This window comes from Neofelis nebulosa, chromosome 2, assembly GCF_028018385.1.
Source record: "Neofelis nebulosa isolate mNeoNeb1 chromosome 2, mNeoNeb1.pri, whole genome shotgun sequence".
NCBI classification, from domain to species: Eukaryota; Metazoa; Chordata; class Mammalia; order Carnivora; family Felidae; genus Neofelis; species Neofelis nebulosa.
The window spans coordinates 213345044-213365141 of NC_080783.1; the positions used below are offsets into that span (position 1 = coordinate 213345044).

The 20098-nt window shown below is 40.7% G+C and overlaps 1 protein-coding gene across 9 annotated transcripts in view; it reads right to left on the minus strand.

Moving 5' to 3' along the window:
* The window catches only part of VPS13D (vacuolar protein sorting 13 homolog D), a 258246-nt gene that overhangs the window by 187236 nt on the left and 50912 nt on the right, over positions 1-20098 (minus strand). For all 9 annotated transcript variants that reach the window (XM_058719034.1, XM_058719033.1, XM_058719032.1 and 6 more), the window contains 2 exons: positions 9432-9614; positions 3892-4114 (listed from right to left, as the gene is read on the minus strand). In XM_058719034.1, coding sequence (XP_058575017.1) covers positions 3892-4114; positions 9432-9614 — 406 coding nt within the window. The remainder of the gene's footprint in view (positions 1-3891; positions 4115-9431; positions 9615-20098) is intronic.

The following is a 20098-nucleotide window of genomic DNA, read 5'->3' on the forward strand; positions in this document are numbered from 1 at the left end:
GCTACTGTCCCGAGACACTAGCTGAGCTCAAAGGGTTTATGACTGAAATGATTTGACAGCCATCCCTCCCAAGGACATCCTACAGGGGTGGGGTCTCATGTAGAGATAGTGTCACCCAAAAGGCTTACAAAATTGTCCAGCACCAGAATTCTTTTCTCAAACAAGTATGTAACCACTTCCGCTACCAGTGATCTAATCCAAATCACCGTCATTCTCGCCTGGCCCACCAGAAACTCCCCTCCAGTACACCTACACCATTCCCCTTCTGGCCTTCACAAAACCACTCTGCCCACAAAATACCTGAGTAATCCTTAAAAAAATAAACGAGACCATAACATTCTGTTCTTTCTACGCTTTAATGACTATGTCGAATCCAAAGTTGTTTCTGCAAAACTCCCCCCTAAATCCCTATAAAACCCTGCATAAGCCCACTGCCTACTTTTCCAACCTCATCTCAAGCCATTCTCCACCCTGCTCCTGAAGCCTCAGGCTCACTGGCCTTTGCCTCCCCCAAAACTGCTAAGCCCCTTGCTATCTGAACGGCATCACCCTCCCCTCTCGATCTCGACTGGGTCCTCTCGGTTCTTCCCTCCTGCACCATTCCGTCTTTCCCATAACATCTTACTCTGTCAACACTTAGATGCTTGCTTAGTGCCTTTCTCATCTCCTACGCATGGTGGCAGGAACCATGTCCAAGAGAACAAAATTATAACATCAGCATTCAGCCCACACTAAACATATCAGTTCTTGATTTTTTACTATTTTGATAACTATGTGAAAGAGAGAAAAGTGGAACTGATCAGGTAGAAGGGGAAAGGGAAAGGAACAGAGGGCTTCAGAGGTCCCCTAGGGTCATCACGGAATCCTAAGGATACACAGAAGCAGCTCGAAAACCACTACTTTAATCCCATCTTCATCATAAAGAAATTCTAGAAACAGCAAATCAGGAGGAGAAATACCGTTCGGAGAGAGATCTTACCAACCACCTCGAGAGCATCCCGAATCACTTCTTAGAGGCACTCAAGCTGGCCCTCCTCCTAACCACCACTGTCCTCACAGCAACACCAGCTGGACACAAGTGCTGAGCCGCACTGTGCATGTGCCCCCTCCACGCTCTACACGCATCACGGGGAGAAAGCGGCAGACCGCATCACGTGGGTTAAGGATTCGGGCTCTGGAGTCAGACAGCCTAAGTTCACAGTCCAACTCCACTATCCACACAACCGAGGCCAAGCTAAGCTACTCAATCTCTCTAAGCCTTTTGCTCCCTCACGTGTAAAATGAGGATAAAAATGAAACTCCACAGGGGTGCTATGGGGGTGAAATGCAACGATCTACGAAAGAATGTGCCGTGCAATCTGGCACACACTAAGTGTTGAACAGCCAGCACTGTGATGAGGACTGTGATAACCTCGTTTCTTTAATCACCAACGCAACCATAAACCACCTTCCTGTCGCCTCCTGGACCACAGGGGACTACAGGGAGCAGTACCTAGCACGGTCAGTCCTTGCATGTAACAAAAGACACGCAACAGCCTCGTCAGCTAGCGTCCCACATTCTCTCAAAGCCCAATCACGCTGAACTGACTTTGTGGGAATCACATTCGGTTTCCCTCTCTGACTCCTTAGAGCACCACCTCACTTATCCTATCCATCACCCACCCAGAATACATCCAAAAACCGAATGGGGCACCTGGCTGTCTCAGTCAGAGGAACATATGACTCTTGATCTGGGGGTCATGAGTTCAAGCCCCATGTTGGGTGTAGAGATGGCTTAAATTAGAGAATAAAAATTAAGGGTGCCTGGGTGGCTCAGCTGGTTAAGCATCCAACTCTCCATTTCAGCTCAGGTGACAATCTCACAGTTTGTGGGATCGAGTCGCACATCAGGCTTTGCACCGACAGCGCGGAGCCTGCTTGGGATTCTCTCTCTCTGCCCCTTCCCTGTGCTTGCTCTCTCACTCTCTCTCAAAAGAAATAAACTTAAAATACATACATACATATATACATAAATAAAATTTTTAAAAACTTAAAAATAAATAAAAAAATAAAAAACCAAAGGCCAAACTACATCAAAATAAAAAGTTCTGCACTGGAAAGGAAACAATCCACAAAACCAAAAGGCAGCCTCCTGGATGGGAGAAGATATTTGCAAATGACATATCCAATAAAGGGTTAGTATCCAAAATATATAAAGAACTTCTACAAATCAACAGCCACAAAACCCAAATAACCCAATTAAAAAATGGGCAAAGATTTCTCCAAACAAGACATGCACGTGGCCAACAGACACATGAAAAGATGTTCAATACCATTCATCATCAGAGAAATGCAAATCAGAACCACGATGAGATATCGCCTCACACCTGTCAGAATGGCTAAACTAAAAAACACAAACAACAGGTGTTGGCGAGGATGTGGAGAAAGGGGAGCCCTCAAGCTTGGTAGAATACAAACTGGTGCAGCCACTGTAGAAGACAGTACGGAGGTCTCCCAAAAAGTTAAAAATAAAACTACCCCATGGTCCAATAATCCTGCTACTGGGTATTTACCCAAAAAAACACAAAGACACTAATTCAAAGGGATACAGGCACCCCGAGTTTTATAGCAGCGTTATTTACAATAGCCAAGTTATGGAAATAGCCCAAGAATCCACCAACTGATGAATGGCTAAAGAGGTGGTATATATACAATGGAATATTATTCGGCCATAAAAAAAAAGATTGAAATCTTGCCACCTGTGACAACATGGATGGAGGTACAGAGTATTGGCTAACCTAAGTAAAGTAAGTCAGCCAGAGAAAGACAAATACCATAGATTTCACTCCTATGTGGAATTTAAGAAACAAACAAGCAAAGGAAAAACGAAAAAGAAAGAGAGAGAGGGAGAGACAAGATAAGAAACAGACTCAACTATAGAGAACAAACCGATGGTTACCAGAGGGGAGGTGGTGGGGGGATGAGTGAAAGAGGTGATGAGGATTAAGGAGGGCACTTGTGATGAGCACAGGGCCACGCACGGAAATGCTGACTCACTATACCATACACCTGAAAGTAATAGAAGCCTGTTAACTATACTGGAATTAAAATGGGAAAAAAAAAAAATTAAATTAAATTTTTAATAAAAACCAAAAGGCCAAAACCAGGCTCTCCCCTGGAATGACTAATTGTTTTGTTTTTTTTAATGTTTTTTTTTTTTTTTTGAGACAGAGAGAGACAGAGCGTGAGCACGGGAGGGGCAGAGAGAGAGCGAGACACAGAATCCAAAGGAGGCTCCAGGCTCTGAGCTGTCAGCACAGAGCCTGACGTGGGGCTCAAACTCACAAACCGTGAGATCATGACCCGAGCCAAAGTCGGACGCTTAACCAACTGAGCCACCCAGGCGCCCCTGGAATGACTAACTTTTAAAATCTAGAGAACACCAATAACTGGATGGTTCATGTCTTTGCAAAATTGTTGCTTATATTACCTGTTGTTACCTAATTCACACTAATATTTTTTAAGAGTTCTCTGGGGGTTTTTTAGAATTAAACAGAATAATATTTACGTAGGAAAAGGATAATGTCCAGACAGTGACTTGCAAGGATGTGTCTAAGGAATCGTTCCAGCTATACTATCATCTTCTTGTGTCAACTACCCTGACCTAGAAGAAAAAGTCCTAAGAGGTCATCTAAATCCCTTTATTCACACTGTGTCTTGCTGACTGAACTGTACTGTAGAAGTCACCCCAGTGCTAAAATCTGCATCCTAAGATTCTTAAGCTTTCTAAAGCAAAAGCAACATCAGAGTATCACTAAAGACCCGCGATCTCTGATGCACACCCTCCCCACCCCCCACCCCTCCAGGTACCTGCCACAGTCCCGTGAATTCCCCACCTTTCTCCTCTCTTACCAGGACTACCAGGAACCCGGCCGGTGGAGGGTGTGGCTTGCTGTCCTTGCTGCTTGGCCGAGGTACTCGGCACAGACTCATTCCTCAGGCTGCCTGCACTCACTCCAGCAGGAGGCATCATAAACAGCCCCTCGGAATGGGTTCCCTTCGGGTCCTCTGCACTCGTCGTTTTCCTCAAACTGTGTTTGGGGGTACCCGTTGGGGAAGCTGAAGGCACAGACTCCTGGGAAGAAACAAAATAAAACTAGAAGACAGGAACAGGGGTGACTATTTATCTTTACTCTCCTGGAAGTCCTATTCCAGCCGCTGGGCTCTTCAAAGACTCTATGACACCTGACACTTTCCAAGCTCCCTCCAGCTTCCAGAAACGAAAGGAGTAAGAGGCTCATGGCATTCCCTGCCACACGCAATTCTTTGCAGAGGTGTTACTTATAATTCAATACCTGTTGAAAACTATAGCAATCTTGCAGGAATGTATTATCTTTTGGCTTAAGATGCTAACTGTTGGTGGTTTAGCCTTAGGTCAAACACAGCACAGAGAAAGCAGACCTCTCAGCCATATATGTTGTTGCTTCGCTGGAGGGGAGGAGCTCTTTATTCTAAGAACATGTATCTAAAAGCAATGTGGTTCCAATGGAATGAAGCCATGGGAGTGTCTGGACTTTCTAGAAGTCGCTCCTTCTAGGTTTACATCTCTCATCCCTTTAAGTAACTGTGCAAATGAGAACAAAATGGAGAACATAGGAGGTTGGCCATACCTATTATGTTTCTGTTCAAGGGCATAAAAATCGAGGACAAACACAGAGTAACATAAATTCTGTAATTCTATTGAAAACACTACATACTTTTTTTTACACACTGAGTACCTTCAGTTCATTGCTAACTGGAGAAATCTTCACCAGATGATTCAATAACTGACTTTTAAGCTTTCCCCCAAGCCACCGCGCTACCTATCTGCAGGGCTTCCGATTCATTCACCCCTTCTCACAAGCGAGCTGCAGGGAGGGCAAGAATGGGTTTGCTAGTACTGCCTTATATGTTTATTCCTCTCAGCATTGAAAAGGGGATGATAATACTGTTCTCCTTCCCAGTTATCTTGAGTAGTAATTACAAGTAACAGTGGAAAAAAACAAACAAACAAAAAACAGTTCTTAACTTTCTGCAATTTTTTTTGGAAGGCAAATTACTAAGCAAATGCTCTTATTTAAATATTTCGACATTAAGGGGCGCCTGGGTGGCTCAGTCGGTTGAGCATCCTACTCCAGCTCCGGTCATGATCTCACGGTCCATGGGTTCGAGCCCCCGCGTCAGGCTCTGTGCTGGCAGCTCAGACCCTGGAGCCTGCTTTGGATTCTGTGTCTCCTTCTCTCTCTGCCCCTCCCCTGCTCGTTCTCTCTCTCTCTCTTTCTCAAAAATAAATAAAACATTAAAAAAAATTAAAAAAAATATTTTGACATTAAAAACCTTCCCCATTGCTTAGTTTACTTAAACTCTAGGACAGTCGTTGCTCTTTCATTAGATTTATCTCTACACAGTCTATATAGTTAGTTTAAATAAATCAATGGCTTGAGGAGCTTAACTGAAAGCTTCTGAAAGGCTAACTTAGAAATTATGGTTTAAGCACAAGCTGTGGTTGAGGAAAATGAAAGGAAAAGCATACATAAAAAATCCAAGCCTGCATTCATGAAGACATGGATTTGTGTAAAACAATTTCAAACGCACCAAAGTCGTGGAACTCAAAGGCAAATAACCCTTCTGCGAGCTCTGATTTCAGGATTATTTCCTGTTCTTTAACCACCAGAACACATACTAGACAAACCTCACCCGTGCAAATACACTAAAGGGAAAATGGAAACGCAACGTGATTTCTGATGAAGAAAGTAATTCTTCGCTTCATCTAGGCCCCGATCAATTGAGCTTGTGGAGAGGTAAAGATCCACAGAGGTATTGATCTGATTACAAATACTTTACCCAGTGACACACTCCAAGCAGCCCTTATGGAATTCTACAGATCACTGGCATGTAACAAGGTAAAGCTTCTCTAGGACTTAAGGAAATAAGATCATCAAGAAATTACTACCTAGGGGGGAAAAAAAAAGAAAGAAATTTCTTTTATTGGTCCTTAAGAAGGCCTTCTCTACACAGGGGGAAAGTGATTCAGGAAAGGGACAAAAAACTGATAATCAGGCTTTCCCAAATAATGAGGTGCTTTAAAGAGTGAATTTTTGGAAGTTTTCTGCTCCGAGCATATGAATGTGGATTGACTGTTGAATCCCATAAGGTTTTTCAGAATAAACAGTAAGCAAAAGAGTAGATCAATACCTTGAAGAAAAAGCGATCCTTGTATGCACTGCCACTTAAAATCAAATCCTCAAAAACAAATACAGGACAAGTTTTTCATTAAAATGCTATAAACTGTGTGCTGTTATTTGCCTTACTTAACAAGAGAGACTCACGTGCAACAATTTCTTCAAATGTTTTGGCAATTCTTTAGGAGCTAACTGCCGAGTTAGCTCACGAGCCCGTATGTAGATATAACCGATGTAGAACATCGGTCCTTTATCTTTGCAGGAAGGGTAGAGAAACAAAAATGGTATTATTGAACCTGATCACCCATTCTGGTTCCAGCTGATCCCTTCCTAAAAAACTAAGTCCTCAAAAAAAAAGACTTCCCCAAACAAATACATCCTGAAGAACTTACTATCGGCTCAGAAGACCGCTCCCAAGGAGGGATTCGGCTCTCCCTCGGCAGGGATGACAGCAGAGCTGGAGCAAGGTGTTGGAACAAAGTGTCCCAAGGTGACAGTGGCGACAAACTTCACGTGCAAACAAAAGTTCTGATATGTTTGTTCATTATCTAGTCACGTTAACTATAAATACCGCACATCCACGGCAAGCGAGTGAGAAATTTTAGAAGCAGTTACCCATCTTTCTTTTTACAAATGGATCTTTTACGTTAAGACTCTGGTCAGTGAACAGCAAAATGCTTATCTCTTGACTGTGGAAACAGACTTTCTTCCTTAAGACCAAGGTTACTAGTTCTCTACTAGGCCTGCCGTGAAAGACCGATGCAGGCTAATTTCACTTTTGTGCTCTTAAAAAACGTACCCAAGTGAAAGTCTACTTCTCCCAATCAAAGCAGCCTCTGGCAGGAAGGCGCATCATCCCAACAGGAGGGGCTTCCTTCCTACAGCGAGGTGAGCGAGCAAGTTCTCAATCATCAGCTCTGGCTCAAGGCTGGTCTCCGAAGCTACAAGATACAATGTATCTTGTACATTGGAGCATCCTCCAATGCTGGACGCTGTCGTTCTGGTGCCACCCTCTGCTCTGATCACTGAATCCGGTTTCTCTGAGCGACTGCAAGTGAGGGGACATCTGGAAGACCCGACCCTTTGTCCAAACACCTTCCCTCTGGTCTGAACACGCACTTATGGCTGCTATGTTCTCGCTGGCGGTCTGCACCCTTCCTGCTCTACCCACTCCCTCTCACTGCATCAAACATTTTCAGCTCAGCATGTGTAGGTCAGTAAGAGTGAGTAAATGGAGGTGACTGGGTGGGTCAGTCAGTTAAGGGTCCAACTCTTAGTTTCGGCTCAGGTCATGATCTCACGGTTTCGTGGGTTCAAGCCCGATGTCGGGCTCTGCGCTGACAGTGCACGGTCTGCTTGGGATTCTCTCTCCCTCTCTCTCTGCCCCTCCCCAACTTGCACAGTCTCTATCAAAACAAATAAATAAACTTTAAAAAATTATTTAAAAAAAGAATAAATGGATGAGAAGTAAAACAAATGAAAGAAAACATGGAGACAGTAACTTGAAAATAATAACATTATTTGCATTTAGGCATCACCAACAAATAAAGTCTCTGGTTGCCTTCCAAACAGAGCTGAGGTCCTTGGCGAAGTCCTGGTAAGAACTAGCACCCTAATCACACTTTTTCATTTTCTTTTCTTTCTATACCTAGAGAGGCAAACAGTAACTGCTCAAATTTGTATCTTTTCTGTAATAATCATCGGATTTCTTCCGTCTAAATTATTCTAATGAATTGTGTCACACCCTTTAGAAAATTCAAAAGAGCTACGGCTCTGCAGGAAAGGGCCAAGAGGACACATCCTCCTCCAGTTTACCCTCCCCACAGAGATGTGACCTGAAGGTCTGTGAAGGTGATCAGTTTAAAGCAATGGCATAGAGAAGGCAGCCATACCAAGTCTGAGGCCCACACTGTACTTCTGACTAGCTATATTATCCAAAATAAATGACCTTAATCTTGAAAAAGGGGGTTAATAAAACTAGATACCCCTTAGGTTGCTAAGGAGAAAAAAATAGACAAATACATAAAGAGCTTAGCACTGGGTGATGTGTAAGAAGTATTCAAAATGAACATCGTTCCTGAGAAACGTAACAGAAACCCATGGGGGAGGGGAAGGAAAAAAAAAAAAAAGAGGTTAGAGTGGGAGAGAGCCAAAGCATAAGAGACTGTTAAAAACTGAGAACAAACTGAGGGTTGATGGGGGTGGGAGGGAGGGGAGGGTGGGTGATGGGTATTGAGGAGGGCAGCTTTTGGGATGAGCACTGGGTGTTGTATGGAAACCAATTTGACAGTAAATTTCCTATATTAAAAAAATAAAAAATAAATAAATAAATAAATAAATAAATAAATAAATAAATGAACATCGGCTATTTATTGCTGTTACCAGCAATCGTAAGAGCTTATAATGAAATCTTATGTATCTCCTCCTTCAAAGGCTCTCTCCCCATGTTATTAGCTGTTACACTAAAGATGGGCACAACTAGTTGGGAATTTCAGTAAGTGCTTCTCTGACAAGCGAAATGAATTTGTACTTAATAAGCAAATATACCGCAAAGCTGCCCTAGAAACCAGCAAGGTTTCATCAACACACACACCTAGAACAAGACCTTGTCCCTGGTTTGGGCAGCGTTGAGTCTCCTCAACTGCAGAAATGGGCAGGAGGAGCTCATCAGACCACCTCCAGCACTAAGTCTGGGATTTACTACATGTTCTCATTTTTGTCATTTATTCTCAATGAGTCCAAATTGTCCCAAACGTAAAATGAAAACAACAACAATCTTTTATCCTGATTAACTCTAAACATTGTCATAAGAAATAAGTAAGTGCTACCAAAGTAGTTTTAAACTGTAAAGTCATATACTGTACAAGCTTTTATTATGATGATATTCTTAAACAGCTTCCAATAAATCATGGGCCAAAACCCATCCTCTGAAAAAAGGCAGGTGGTGTAAAAAGTTATTTATAAGACCAGCCTGTTAAAAAAGCATTACAGAAATGGAAAATCGGTTCTGTTGATTTGTTTGCTAAAGTAAGTTACTGCATACAATTGGTAAAGGTTAGAATTTACACTATCTCTATTAAAAGGCTAACTGAAATATCAATAAAATGTCCCAAAAATTGTTCAAGCCACCTATACTACAAAAGTAACAGCAGTTATGAGTCATCTTATGACAACATATGAAACCTTCAAACACGAGTTGAACTAAAAAGGGAATGGATACTGATCACTCACCTTATCCTGCAAGGAAAAGGTCCCGGGAAAACCAGCAAAGAGAAACTTGTTCTTGACTTTCAGCTTCCCCAAATTTGCTACAATTAGATTATTTGATCTGGAACTTTCGGGGATAAGGAGAACAGGAGCACCCGCCTCAATATCCAGGAGAACCCGTGAACAGCGCTGGGCTTGATCTCTCACCTGAAAGAAGAAGGAAAATCGACTCAGAGGCTCAATCAATGCCCTAATTTTACAATCAAATAGCCTCCGGTTCCCAAAACCTTCATGAATTCACAATTCTAAAACAACCGAAATCGCACAGAGCATATTATACGAGCACCATGGAGTTACACTAGCAATCAGTAACAAGGGAATGGAAAACTGCTAAGTATTTGGAAATAAGACTATGCACTTTTTAATAACCCAAGGTTAAAAGAAGAAATCACAAGGGAAATAGGAAAATATTTTGGCCTAACTGCCAAAATAAGGAAAGCATGTATATTAAAACTTGTGGGATGCAAATGTCCATCGACAGATGGATAAAGAAGATGTGGTATATATTCAATGGAATATTACTCAGTGATGAAAAAGAACGAAATCTTGACATTTGCAACAATGTGCATGGAGCTAGAGTGTATTATGCTAAGCAAAATAAGTCAGTCAGAGAAAGACAAATGTATGATTTCACTTGTATGTGGAATTTAAGAAACAAAACAGACGAACATAGGGGAAAGGAAGCAAAAGTAAGATAAAAACAGGGAGACAAACCATAAGAGACTCTTAAATACAGAGAACAAACTGCAGGTAGCTGGTAGGGTGTTGGGGAGGGGGATGGGCTAAATGGGTGATGGGCATTAAGGAGGGCACTTGTTGGGATGAGCACTGGGTGTTATATGTAAAAACAAAAAAAAAGAAAAAAGAAAACAGGTGAATAACAACAGCAAAAAAAAAATTTATGCAAAGGATTCGAGATCTATTTATTTCTTCTAATTTAAAATCTGTGATGTATTTTCCTTGATATACTTTCACTGGTCAATTAATTAATGAATTAATGTTCTGAAAATTATTTAGCAAAATAGCTCTTATTTTCATATCATTACATTTATCTTTTCAGTTATCTCTTGTAATTGTTTTAAACCAGGCAACTTCTTAGAAGGTATATTTAAAAATTTTAATTTTATATAATTGAAATTTCTTTTTTAAATAAACTTTTTATCAAAATAAAACATACACGCAAAATGGTAAAAAAAAATGGTAGTATGCACTTAAAACAGTAGAGAAAAATGTATTAAATGCTTATTTTATTTTTTCTCTTTAATGTTTATTTATCTTTGAGAGAGAGAGAGCATGGGAGGGGCAGAGAGAAAGGGGGACAGAAGATCTGAAGTGGGCTCTGGGCTGACAGTGCAACCCTGATGCTGTATCAGGATTCAAACTCATGACCTGTGAGATCATGACCTGAGCCGAAGTCAGACACTTAACAGACTGAGCCACCGAGGCACTTCTTAAATGTTTACTTTATTTACTCTTTTTTTATTAAAATATGCTTAATGTTTATTTCTTTTTGAGAGAGATGGAGAGAGTGCACGTGTGCGTGCAAGTGGGGGAGGGGCAGAGAGAGGGAGACAAAGAATCCACAGCACAGAGCCCCATGCGGGGCTCAAACCCACGGTCTGTAAAATCATGACCTGAGCTGAAGTTGGACACTCAACCCACTGAGCCACCCAGGTGGCCCTTAAATGTTTATTTTATATAAAAAAATAAAGATTAAAATCAGTGATCAAAACCTCTATTGTAAGAAGCTAGAAAAAGGAAAAGCAAAACGAAGCTAAGTAGAAGGAAGAAAATAATGTAAGGCAGAAATCAGTTATTTAGAAAAGAGAAAAATAATTTTAAAAATCAATTAAACACTGGGGCGCCTGGGTGGCTCAGTCGGTTGAGCGTCCGACTTCAGCTCAGGTCACGATCTCATGGTCCGTGAGTTCGAGCCCCGCGTCGGGCTCTGCGCTGATGGCTCAGAGCCTGGAGCCTGCTTCCAATTCTGTGTCTCCCTCTCTCTCTGCCGCTCCCCCGTTCATGCTCTCTGTCTCAAAAATAAATAAACGTTAAAAAAAAAAAAATTAAAAAAAAAAAATCAATTAAACACTTACACAACACAACACCCAACAGCCACAGAGTATACATTCTCCCCAAGTACACGACATACTCGGCGAGGGTGTGGCTGGGCCAGAACACGGGCCTCTCGGTAAGTTAACTATCTGAAAAGACTGATAAAAGTGAGAAACCTCTAGCTCTATTAATCAAGAAAAAAAGGAAGAAAACAAAACTCATCACTGTCAGGAAGGAGTGCGGGACATTGCTACAGAACTTACAAATACTAAAATGATAAGGGAACAGGGCGCCTGGGTGGCTCAGTCCGTTAAGCGTCGGACCGACTCAGGCCACGATTCTAGGGTTTGTGAATTTGAGTACCGGGTCGGGCTCTCTGCTGCCAGCGCAGAACCTGCTTCGGATCCTGTCTCCCTCCTCTTTCTGCCCCTCCCCAGCTCACTCTCTCTCTTTTTCTCTCTCTCTCAAAAATAAATAAACATTTAAAAGACAAAAAATCTTTGAAAGATAAGGGAACCTATGAACAGCTTCACGCCAACAAACTGACAATTTAGATGAAGTGGACAGATCAAGAAAACGGTGAAAGTATCCATAGACGGTAAGTAAATGAATGACGGTGGCTGTATTCCAACACAACTTTATGTATGCATGTGTTTATGTGTATATTCTCACAGGCCATAGTCTGCCAACCCCTGGAAAACTGAACACTGTTACCCTAAGATTAGACACAAGTCAGGGGTGTCTGCTCTTACCCCTTCTGTTTGACACTATACTGGAAGCCCTTGTCAGTGCCGTAGGGAAGAAAAAGAGTTGAAAGGCATACAGATTGAAAAGGACAAAGTAAAACTCTATTCACAGACAACATGACTATCTATGTAAAAAATCCTAAAGAATCTACAAAAAAGTAACTGGAACTGGTAAGTATATCTGGCAAAGTTGCAGAATGCAAGGTCAATGTATAAAAATCAATTGTATTTCTCTGTACAGTCAACAAAGAACTAGAAATTGACATTTTTAAAATATCACTTATAATAGCATCAGAAATATGAAATGTCTTTTAATAAAAGATACATAAGATCAGTACACTCAAAACTACAAACACTGCTAAGAGAAACTGAAGACCTAAATAAACAGAGAAACATGCCATACTGAAGAAACAAGACTCAACACTACGAGGATGTCAATTCTCTGAAAGCTGACCGACAGATTCAACACAATCCCCAACAAAATTTCAACAGGCTTTATTGTAGAAATTGACATGCTGTTTCTAAAATCCGCATGAAAAAGCAAAGAATCTGGAATAGCCACAATTCTTTTCTAAACTTTTTTATTTTAAGGAATGGTTTCTATTTTAAAGTAGGCTCCAGACCCAATGTGGGGCTCGAACTCACAATCTGGGATCAAGAATCACGTGCTCTACTGACTGAGCCAGCCAGGTGCCAAAACAATTATGAAGACAGTTCCTTATGATGTTAAACACATAGTTACATGAAGCAGCAATTCGTCTCTTAGGTATTTACTTGAGAGAAACATATGTTCACACAAAGATTTCAATGCAAATGTTCACGGTAGTTTTATTCAGAATAGCCAAAAACTGGAAACTACCGAAATGTCCACCAAGTGGGTGAATGGATGAACAAATTTTATTACAAAGAACAGAATACTACTCAGCAATAAAAAGAAATCACACTGCTGCTATTTGCAACAATACAGATGGATTTCAACCAGGATTATGCTAAGTGAGAAAAGCCAGATACAGTCAGCCATGCTAGAAGATTTCATTTATAGAAAATTCTAAAAAAAAAAAAGGCAAAACTATTATAACAGAAAGCTGGCCAATGGTTGCCAAGATGCAGGGAGGGATCAGGGGGACTGTTTGCATAGGGAGACGAGGAAACTTTGTGGATAACAGAAATGTTCGAAAAATCTTGAGTGTAGCTGTGGCTATAAGACAGTACACAATTGTTAAAACTCATTGAATTGTACTCTTAAAATTGGTTAACTTTATTAGAAGTAAATTATACCACAATAAAGATGGCAAAAAATATAATACGCTAATATAATGAAATGTTTCTCATACATTGGTCAGTGAAAAGTATAGATTACAAAATAGAACAAGACAGTCTTAATTTTCTACTTATTCCTATTTTTATTGTTTTTCGTCACCTATGAGAAACACTACTTTTTAAAAAGAAAAATATAGCCCTCATAATATAAAAAGCTCTCCTTTCTTGGGTGTTAAGCACATAAACAAGTCAGGGGAATTTACAACGCAGTAAATACTGTCTTCCCTTTCTAACTGTACATGAATTGTTGGTACTGTCTATCAACCCATGACTACTGCCTGTTTGCTTTGTTTTTTAAGTAAATTATAAAATTACAAATTACTCATCTTCACTGTAGCAAATGTAGACAGGAAAGCCAAACGAACAGAAGAAATCTGGTATCATCCATCACCTCACCTCCCGAGATAAATACTGGTACCATTCTGGCAGTTTAGTGGAGGAATTCAGAATGGGAATCCTGAGGCCTGACTACCTGAGCTGGAATCCCCACCCTGGCCACTTAGTAGTTTGGCAGCCTGGGGAACTCGTGAGGGCTCTGGGTCTCACCTCCCTTACCTACAAAATGGGAGGAATGGGCCCTCCCTTAAGAGCCATCACGAGGATCAAATGACACCACACACCCAAGACACTCAAGCCCTTGTCGAGGGGCTATACTACTCACACGGCAACCCTGTACCCTCTGAGTCCCGGTTTCTACACACACGTACACACGCAGCTATATTTTATAAAGTTCAATGTATTCAGGGGCAGGTTCAAAACGAATAAACTATTGCTCGCACACTGCACAGCACTTCCTTTGTTAACATGCCTTAATAGTCGCACATTAGTTAATGGGAAGAGCGGAACTGTGACACAGCCAGAGTTCCGGGCAAGCAGAGCTAAGAATTTCTGCTTCCTCGTGGATAAAACGGCAATAACACGCCTGCCCACCACTCCCTCACTGGCTATAATCCCAGCTAATTCTGTTTTTGTCTGGTTTGTCTCAGCTCACTAAAACAGAAGCTCCATTAGGGCAATGACCTTGTCTCTCTCGTTTTCCATTATGCTCCTGCTACCTGACATTGTACGACACGACATCTGTCAATAAACATTCACTAAATAATTCAAACAACTGAACAAACAAGCTTGTCATAAGGACCAAATAGCATATAGGAAAGCACTCTGAGAACTCCAAAGCATCATTAATGTACTATTTAACAAATGGACAACTATTTAACAAATGGACAGCTTATTTGTGGTATCTCCGTTTTCCTCCTATACCTGAGTCCAAAGAAGAATAGCAAGAAAAATAACTCGCCACCGGTGACACAGCTTCATAGTGGCGACACCCAGGTTCCAGACTGCTGTCCCAAGATTTCAGAATTGCAACACTCCATCTGAGCTCCACCAAAAATCTGCACTCCCGGTTGCTCAGTGAATACATTAGTTTAGAATAAAAGAAACAACATATAAAGCAGAAAAGACACAGGAAAACTACATCACACTCCTAGTGTAAAAAATAAAGGAAACAATTTATATTTGGCCCAAAAAAAGGTGTATGATGCTCTTAAAACTGCAAACATCAAGGTTAAAAAGAACTGTAAAGTTCTACTAGATCGTTATTTACATACACAGGAAAACACAGGAATAAAAGTCCAGCTACAGGGGCTCCTGGGTGGCTCAGTTGGTTAAGCAACCAACTCTTGATTTCGGCTCAGGTCGTGATCTCACAGTTCGTGGGTTTGAGCCCCGTGTTGGGCTCTGCACTGACAGCACAGAGCCTGCTTAGGATTCTGTCTCCACCTCTCTCTGCCCCTCTCCCCCTTGGAAAGAAAGAAAGAAAGAAAGAAAGAAAGAAAGAAAGAAAGAAAGGAAGGAAGGAAGGAAGGAAGGAAGGAAGGAAGGAAGGAAGGAAGGAAGGAAGGAAGGAAGAAAAGCAAGCTACAAGCCAAAGGTAGAAAGAAAGAAAGAAAGAAAGAAAGAAAGAAAGAAAGAAAGAAAGAAAGAAAGAAAGAAAGAAAGAAAAGCAAGCTACAAGCCAAAGGTAGAGGACACTACCTGTCACCAGTACAATCAGGAGAAAGGAATTTAAATTTCCAATTAGCCTCAATCTTAGTAGCAGGTCTTTAGCTCTCTCCATGAATCTAAGCAATGCCAAATCCTAAACCTAAGTAATTCAAACAACTAGGATTAAAGATCCGTGAGCAGATCAGTTTTCCTTCAGAGCCCACAACTGTTCAAGACAGACTCTCACACCTTAAAGGTCTCCTGACCGACTGCTTGTCTTCCATATCTCGATATAACAAAAACTTCAGACACTTACCTGTTTAATTCCTACTTATCCCAGAAGTGAAACCCAATGACACACTAACGTACAGTGTCATTTCCTAGCCCTACTGAGTCTTCACAATAACTCACTGCTGCTTAAACCACACAGGTGAAAGTAATCGTTGTAAGGGTACGTAATAGACAACATTTATTAGAAGTGTCATATTGAGAGCCACAAAAACGTTCATGGCTTTGACCAAACAATATCACTTACAGGATTCAATACTGTAAAAATACTTCAAAAAATGAAGAAAAAATATGCGCACAAAGCTGTTCACAGAACCATAACTCATAAGAATGAAACACTGGAAACAATTCAAATGTTAAAAAACAGGGACACGGTTAAGTAAACTGACTTGATGGATCATACAGTTATTAAATAGGACTGCCATGAAAAATGCAAAGCAAAACGGAAACAGATTATGAAAAAGGTTAACATGCTGGCTTCCAAAAGTGTATGCATAAAACTGACACACTTTATGTTACATGTATGTACTGTATGCTATTCCTCCTTCAAACGCTTTTTTAAAAAGCATATGTAGGTGGAATTAAAGTGTTTTTAATTATCTAGAAAATAAAAAATAAGGGACACGTGGGTGGCACAGTTTAGCGTCCAACTTTTGATTTCACCTCAGGTCATGATCCCAGGCTCATGGGATTAAGCCCCAGGTCTGGCTCCTCGCTGAGCACGGAGCCTGCTTAAGATTCTCTCTCACTCTCTCTCCTCCCAACCACACCCCCTCCCCCACTTGTGTTCTTAAAAAAAAAAAGAGAGAGCGAGAGAAAGAGAAAAGAAAAATAAAAAAATAAAATAAAAAGCCTAAGCAGGTCATATATGCAATAATGTCATTTTACGCCATTATTGACCCAAAATAAAGAGGTTCACAAGTGTTGACAAGGATATGAATTAAAAGGAATCCTTACACATTGCCAGTGGGAATGTAGAATTGTCTAGGAAAACAATCTGGCACTATCTTGTAAAGATAAACACGTGTGTACCCTGTGGCCCAGTAACCCGCTCTTAAGTATCTCCGAGAAATTCTTTCACATGTGCACCAAGAAACGTTGCACACGACAGCAAAACACCATAAACAACCCACATATTCAACAGGAAAATGGATAAATCTGTGCTCCACAAAACGAAATACAACAGTGAAATTAAACAACCGTGTAACAACCCGAATGTATCTAACTAAATGACAATATGAAAATGAAAAAATGGGGCACCTGGGCGGTTCAGTCGGTTAAGCGTCTGACTTCGACTCAGGTCACGATCACACAGTTCGTTAGTTCGAGCCCCACATCAGGCTCTGCACTGATGTGCGGAGCCTGCTTGGGATCTTCTCTCTCTCTCGCTCTCTCTCTGTGCCCCTCCCCCACACACTTTAGCTCTCTCAAACTTTAAAAATAAATAAATAAATAAATAAATAAATGGAAAAAAAAGCAAGTCACAGAACATTAAATACAGCTTAATACCATTTTTATAAAGATCAAAACAAATGAAACAAAAGATATTATATGGAAACTTTTTTTTTTTAAGGGACTAGAAGATCCAAGAATCAGGAGAGCAGTTACCTAAGGAGTTGACAGAGGAGTGAGATGGGGAAGGAACATGGACAACGTTAGCAATGTTTTCATTTTTATTTTGGTGGCAGGTCATGAAGGTTCATTTTATTATACTTTGAAACTTACATGCTACAGATATTCTTTTAGGTGTGTCAAATAATAAATCTGTTTTAAAAGTTTCTAAAGAGAGGGGGAGAAAGGTTATACACTCTGATTACAATCATGGAAACATACACAGGGAGAAATGAGAAAACAATGAAAACAGATTAAAACATACCTCGGGTGTACCTTGGTAAAACTGATTCTTTTTTTCCACATTCTCTACATGTTCACTGTGCTTTTGTATTTTTAAAAAATATATATTCTCTCAAAGATACACTGTTTCCAGGGAGAAAAACTGAGTGGTTGAGGAAAAGTAATTGAGAAGGAGACTTTTCTCCAAATGTCCTTTTACTTTGATTCTGTACTAAGTCAATATGTAACATATTCAAAAAATTTAAATAATTTAAAATTTTTTTTAATGTTTATTTGTGACAGAAAGCGAGAGAGAGTTCGAGCAGGGGAAGGACGGGGCGGGGGGGGGGGGGGCGGCGGGGACAGAAGATCTGAAGCAGGTTCGACACTGACAGCAGAGAGCCCAATGAGGGACTGGAACTCACGAAACACGAGATCATGGCCTGAGCTAAAATCAAGAGTTGGACGCTTAACCGACTGAGCCACCCAGGCGCCCCTTTAAAATAAAAATTTGTTTAAATTAACAACTCAGGAAACAATAGATGCTGGCGAGGATGCGGAGAAAAGGGAACACTTCGCTGTTGGTGAGAATGCAAACGGATGCAACCGCTCTGGAGAACAGTATGGAGGTTCCTCGAAAAATTAAAGGTAGAGCCACCCTACGACCCAGCAATTGCACTACTAGGTATTTACCCAAAGGATACAAAACTGCAGATTCGAAGGGACACATATGCCCCAATGTTTAGAGGAGCACTATTAACAATAGCCAAATTATGGAAAGAGCCCAAATACACACACACACACACACACACACACACACACACACACACACACACACTGGAATATTACTCAGCAATGAAAAAGAATGAAATCTTGCCATTTGCGACAATGTGGAGGGAACTAAAGTGTATTATGCTAAGCAAAATAGTCAGACAAAGATAAATATTACATGATTTTTACTCATGGAATTTAAGAAACAAAACAGATGAAGACAGGGGAAGGGAAGGAAAAATAAGATAAAAACAGAGAAGGAGGCAAACCATAGGAGACTCTTAAATACAGAGAACAAACTGAGGGTTGCTGGAGGGGTACTGAGTGGGGGGATGGGCTAAATGGGTTATGGGCATTAAGGAGGGCACTCACTGGGATGAGCACTGGGTATTCTTTGTAGGTGATGAATCACTAAATTCTACTCCTGAAACCATTATTACACTGTATGTGAGCTAACTTGGATCTAAAGAAAACTTTTAAAAATAAAATTAAAAAATAACAAAAATAACAAAATAAAAAATTTTAAATGTTGTCACTATGAAGATAGTATCTATTTATTTAATTATAATCTTTGACCTAATGAAGTTCAAAAAATAAATAAGTTTTGGGGCACCTGGGTGGCTCTCAGTCGGTTAAGTGTCTGACTCTTGGTTTCGGCTCAGGTCGTGATCTCACAATTTGTGGAATCGGGCTGGGCGTCAGGCTCTGTGCTGACAACACAGAGCCTGCTTGGGATTCTCTCTCTCCTTCTCTCTGCCCCTCCCCCACTCGCACACCTGCTCTCGCTCTCTCTCTAAGTAAAAAAATAATTTTTTAAAAATAATAAAGTTTTACAAAGGACTACATTATAATCATGTTCTGCGGTTCCCAAACTCTACGCCAAGACACCATAAGACGCTGCCACACACTCCCATGTGTGCTTGCCAGGACGTTTAAAATTTTTCAGGGAAACACATCATCTGTTGGACACTGCACATACTAGACTGAGTCAGTTCACATTCAGCGTTAGATCATGCTAGATTCCTTTCTATTATGTCACATCTTTACAAAGCTGGGTCTTCAGCACTTGCTGTGATAAAAAGCCAGTGCCACGAGACAAAGGATGTGGGACAGGAAATGAAGGCTGCCATGTCCAGCCTGGTTCCAAGTCTGAGAAGCTGCACGTGCCCAAGGGGCACGTCCATCCCTACTAACAAGTAATTTATCTACGAACGAAATAAAAATATTAGTCTTTCACTTAAGTGTTATTTTTTTAAGTAGCTACTAAGTTGTTAGGACATGCGTACTTACTAAGTTGTTTAGACTTAATTATTTTTTAAATGCAAAGACCATTTGGTGTGTCTTTTGGCTTAGGACGTGCAGTGAAAATATTTCCAAGACACTAAGAGAACTATGAACTCAGAAGTTGGGAACCTCTAATCTCGTTGGGAAAAAACTCTCTTCATGTAACAGATATGTTCTTTGGAAACACTTTCCAAGAGAAGTATCCCAACTAAAGTACTAAAAGGGACCAGGAGCCTTAAGTGTTAGCCATAAATTTCGTTTATCTTCTTTAGAGGACGCTTAAGCTAAGCCTTAAAAGTCATTAAAACACGGTACCTTGCTAAAGAAATATAAGCTCTCCAATTACAG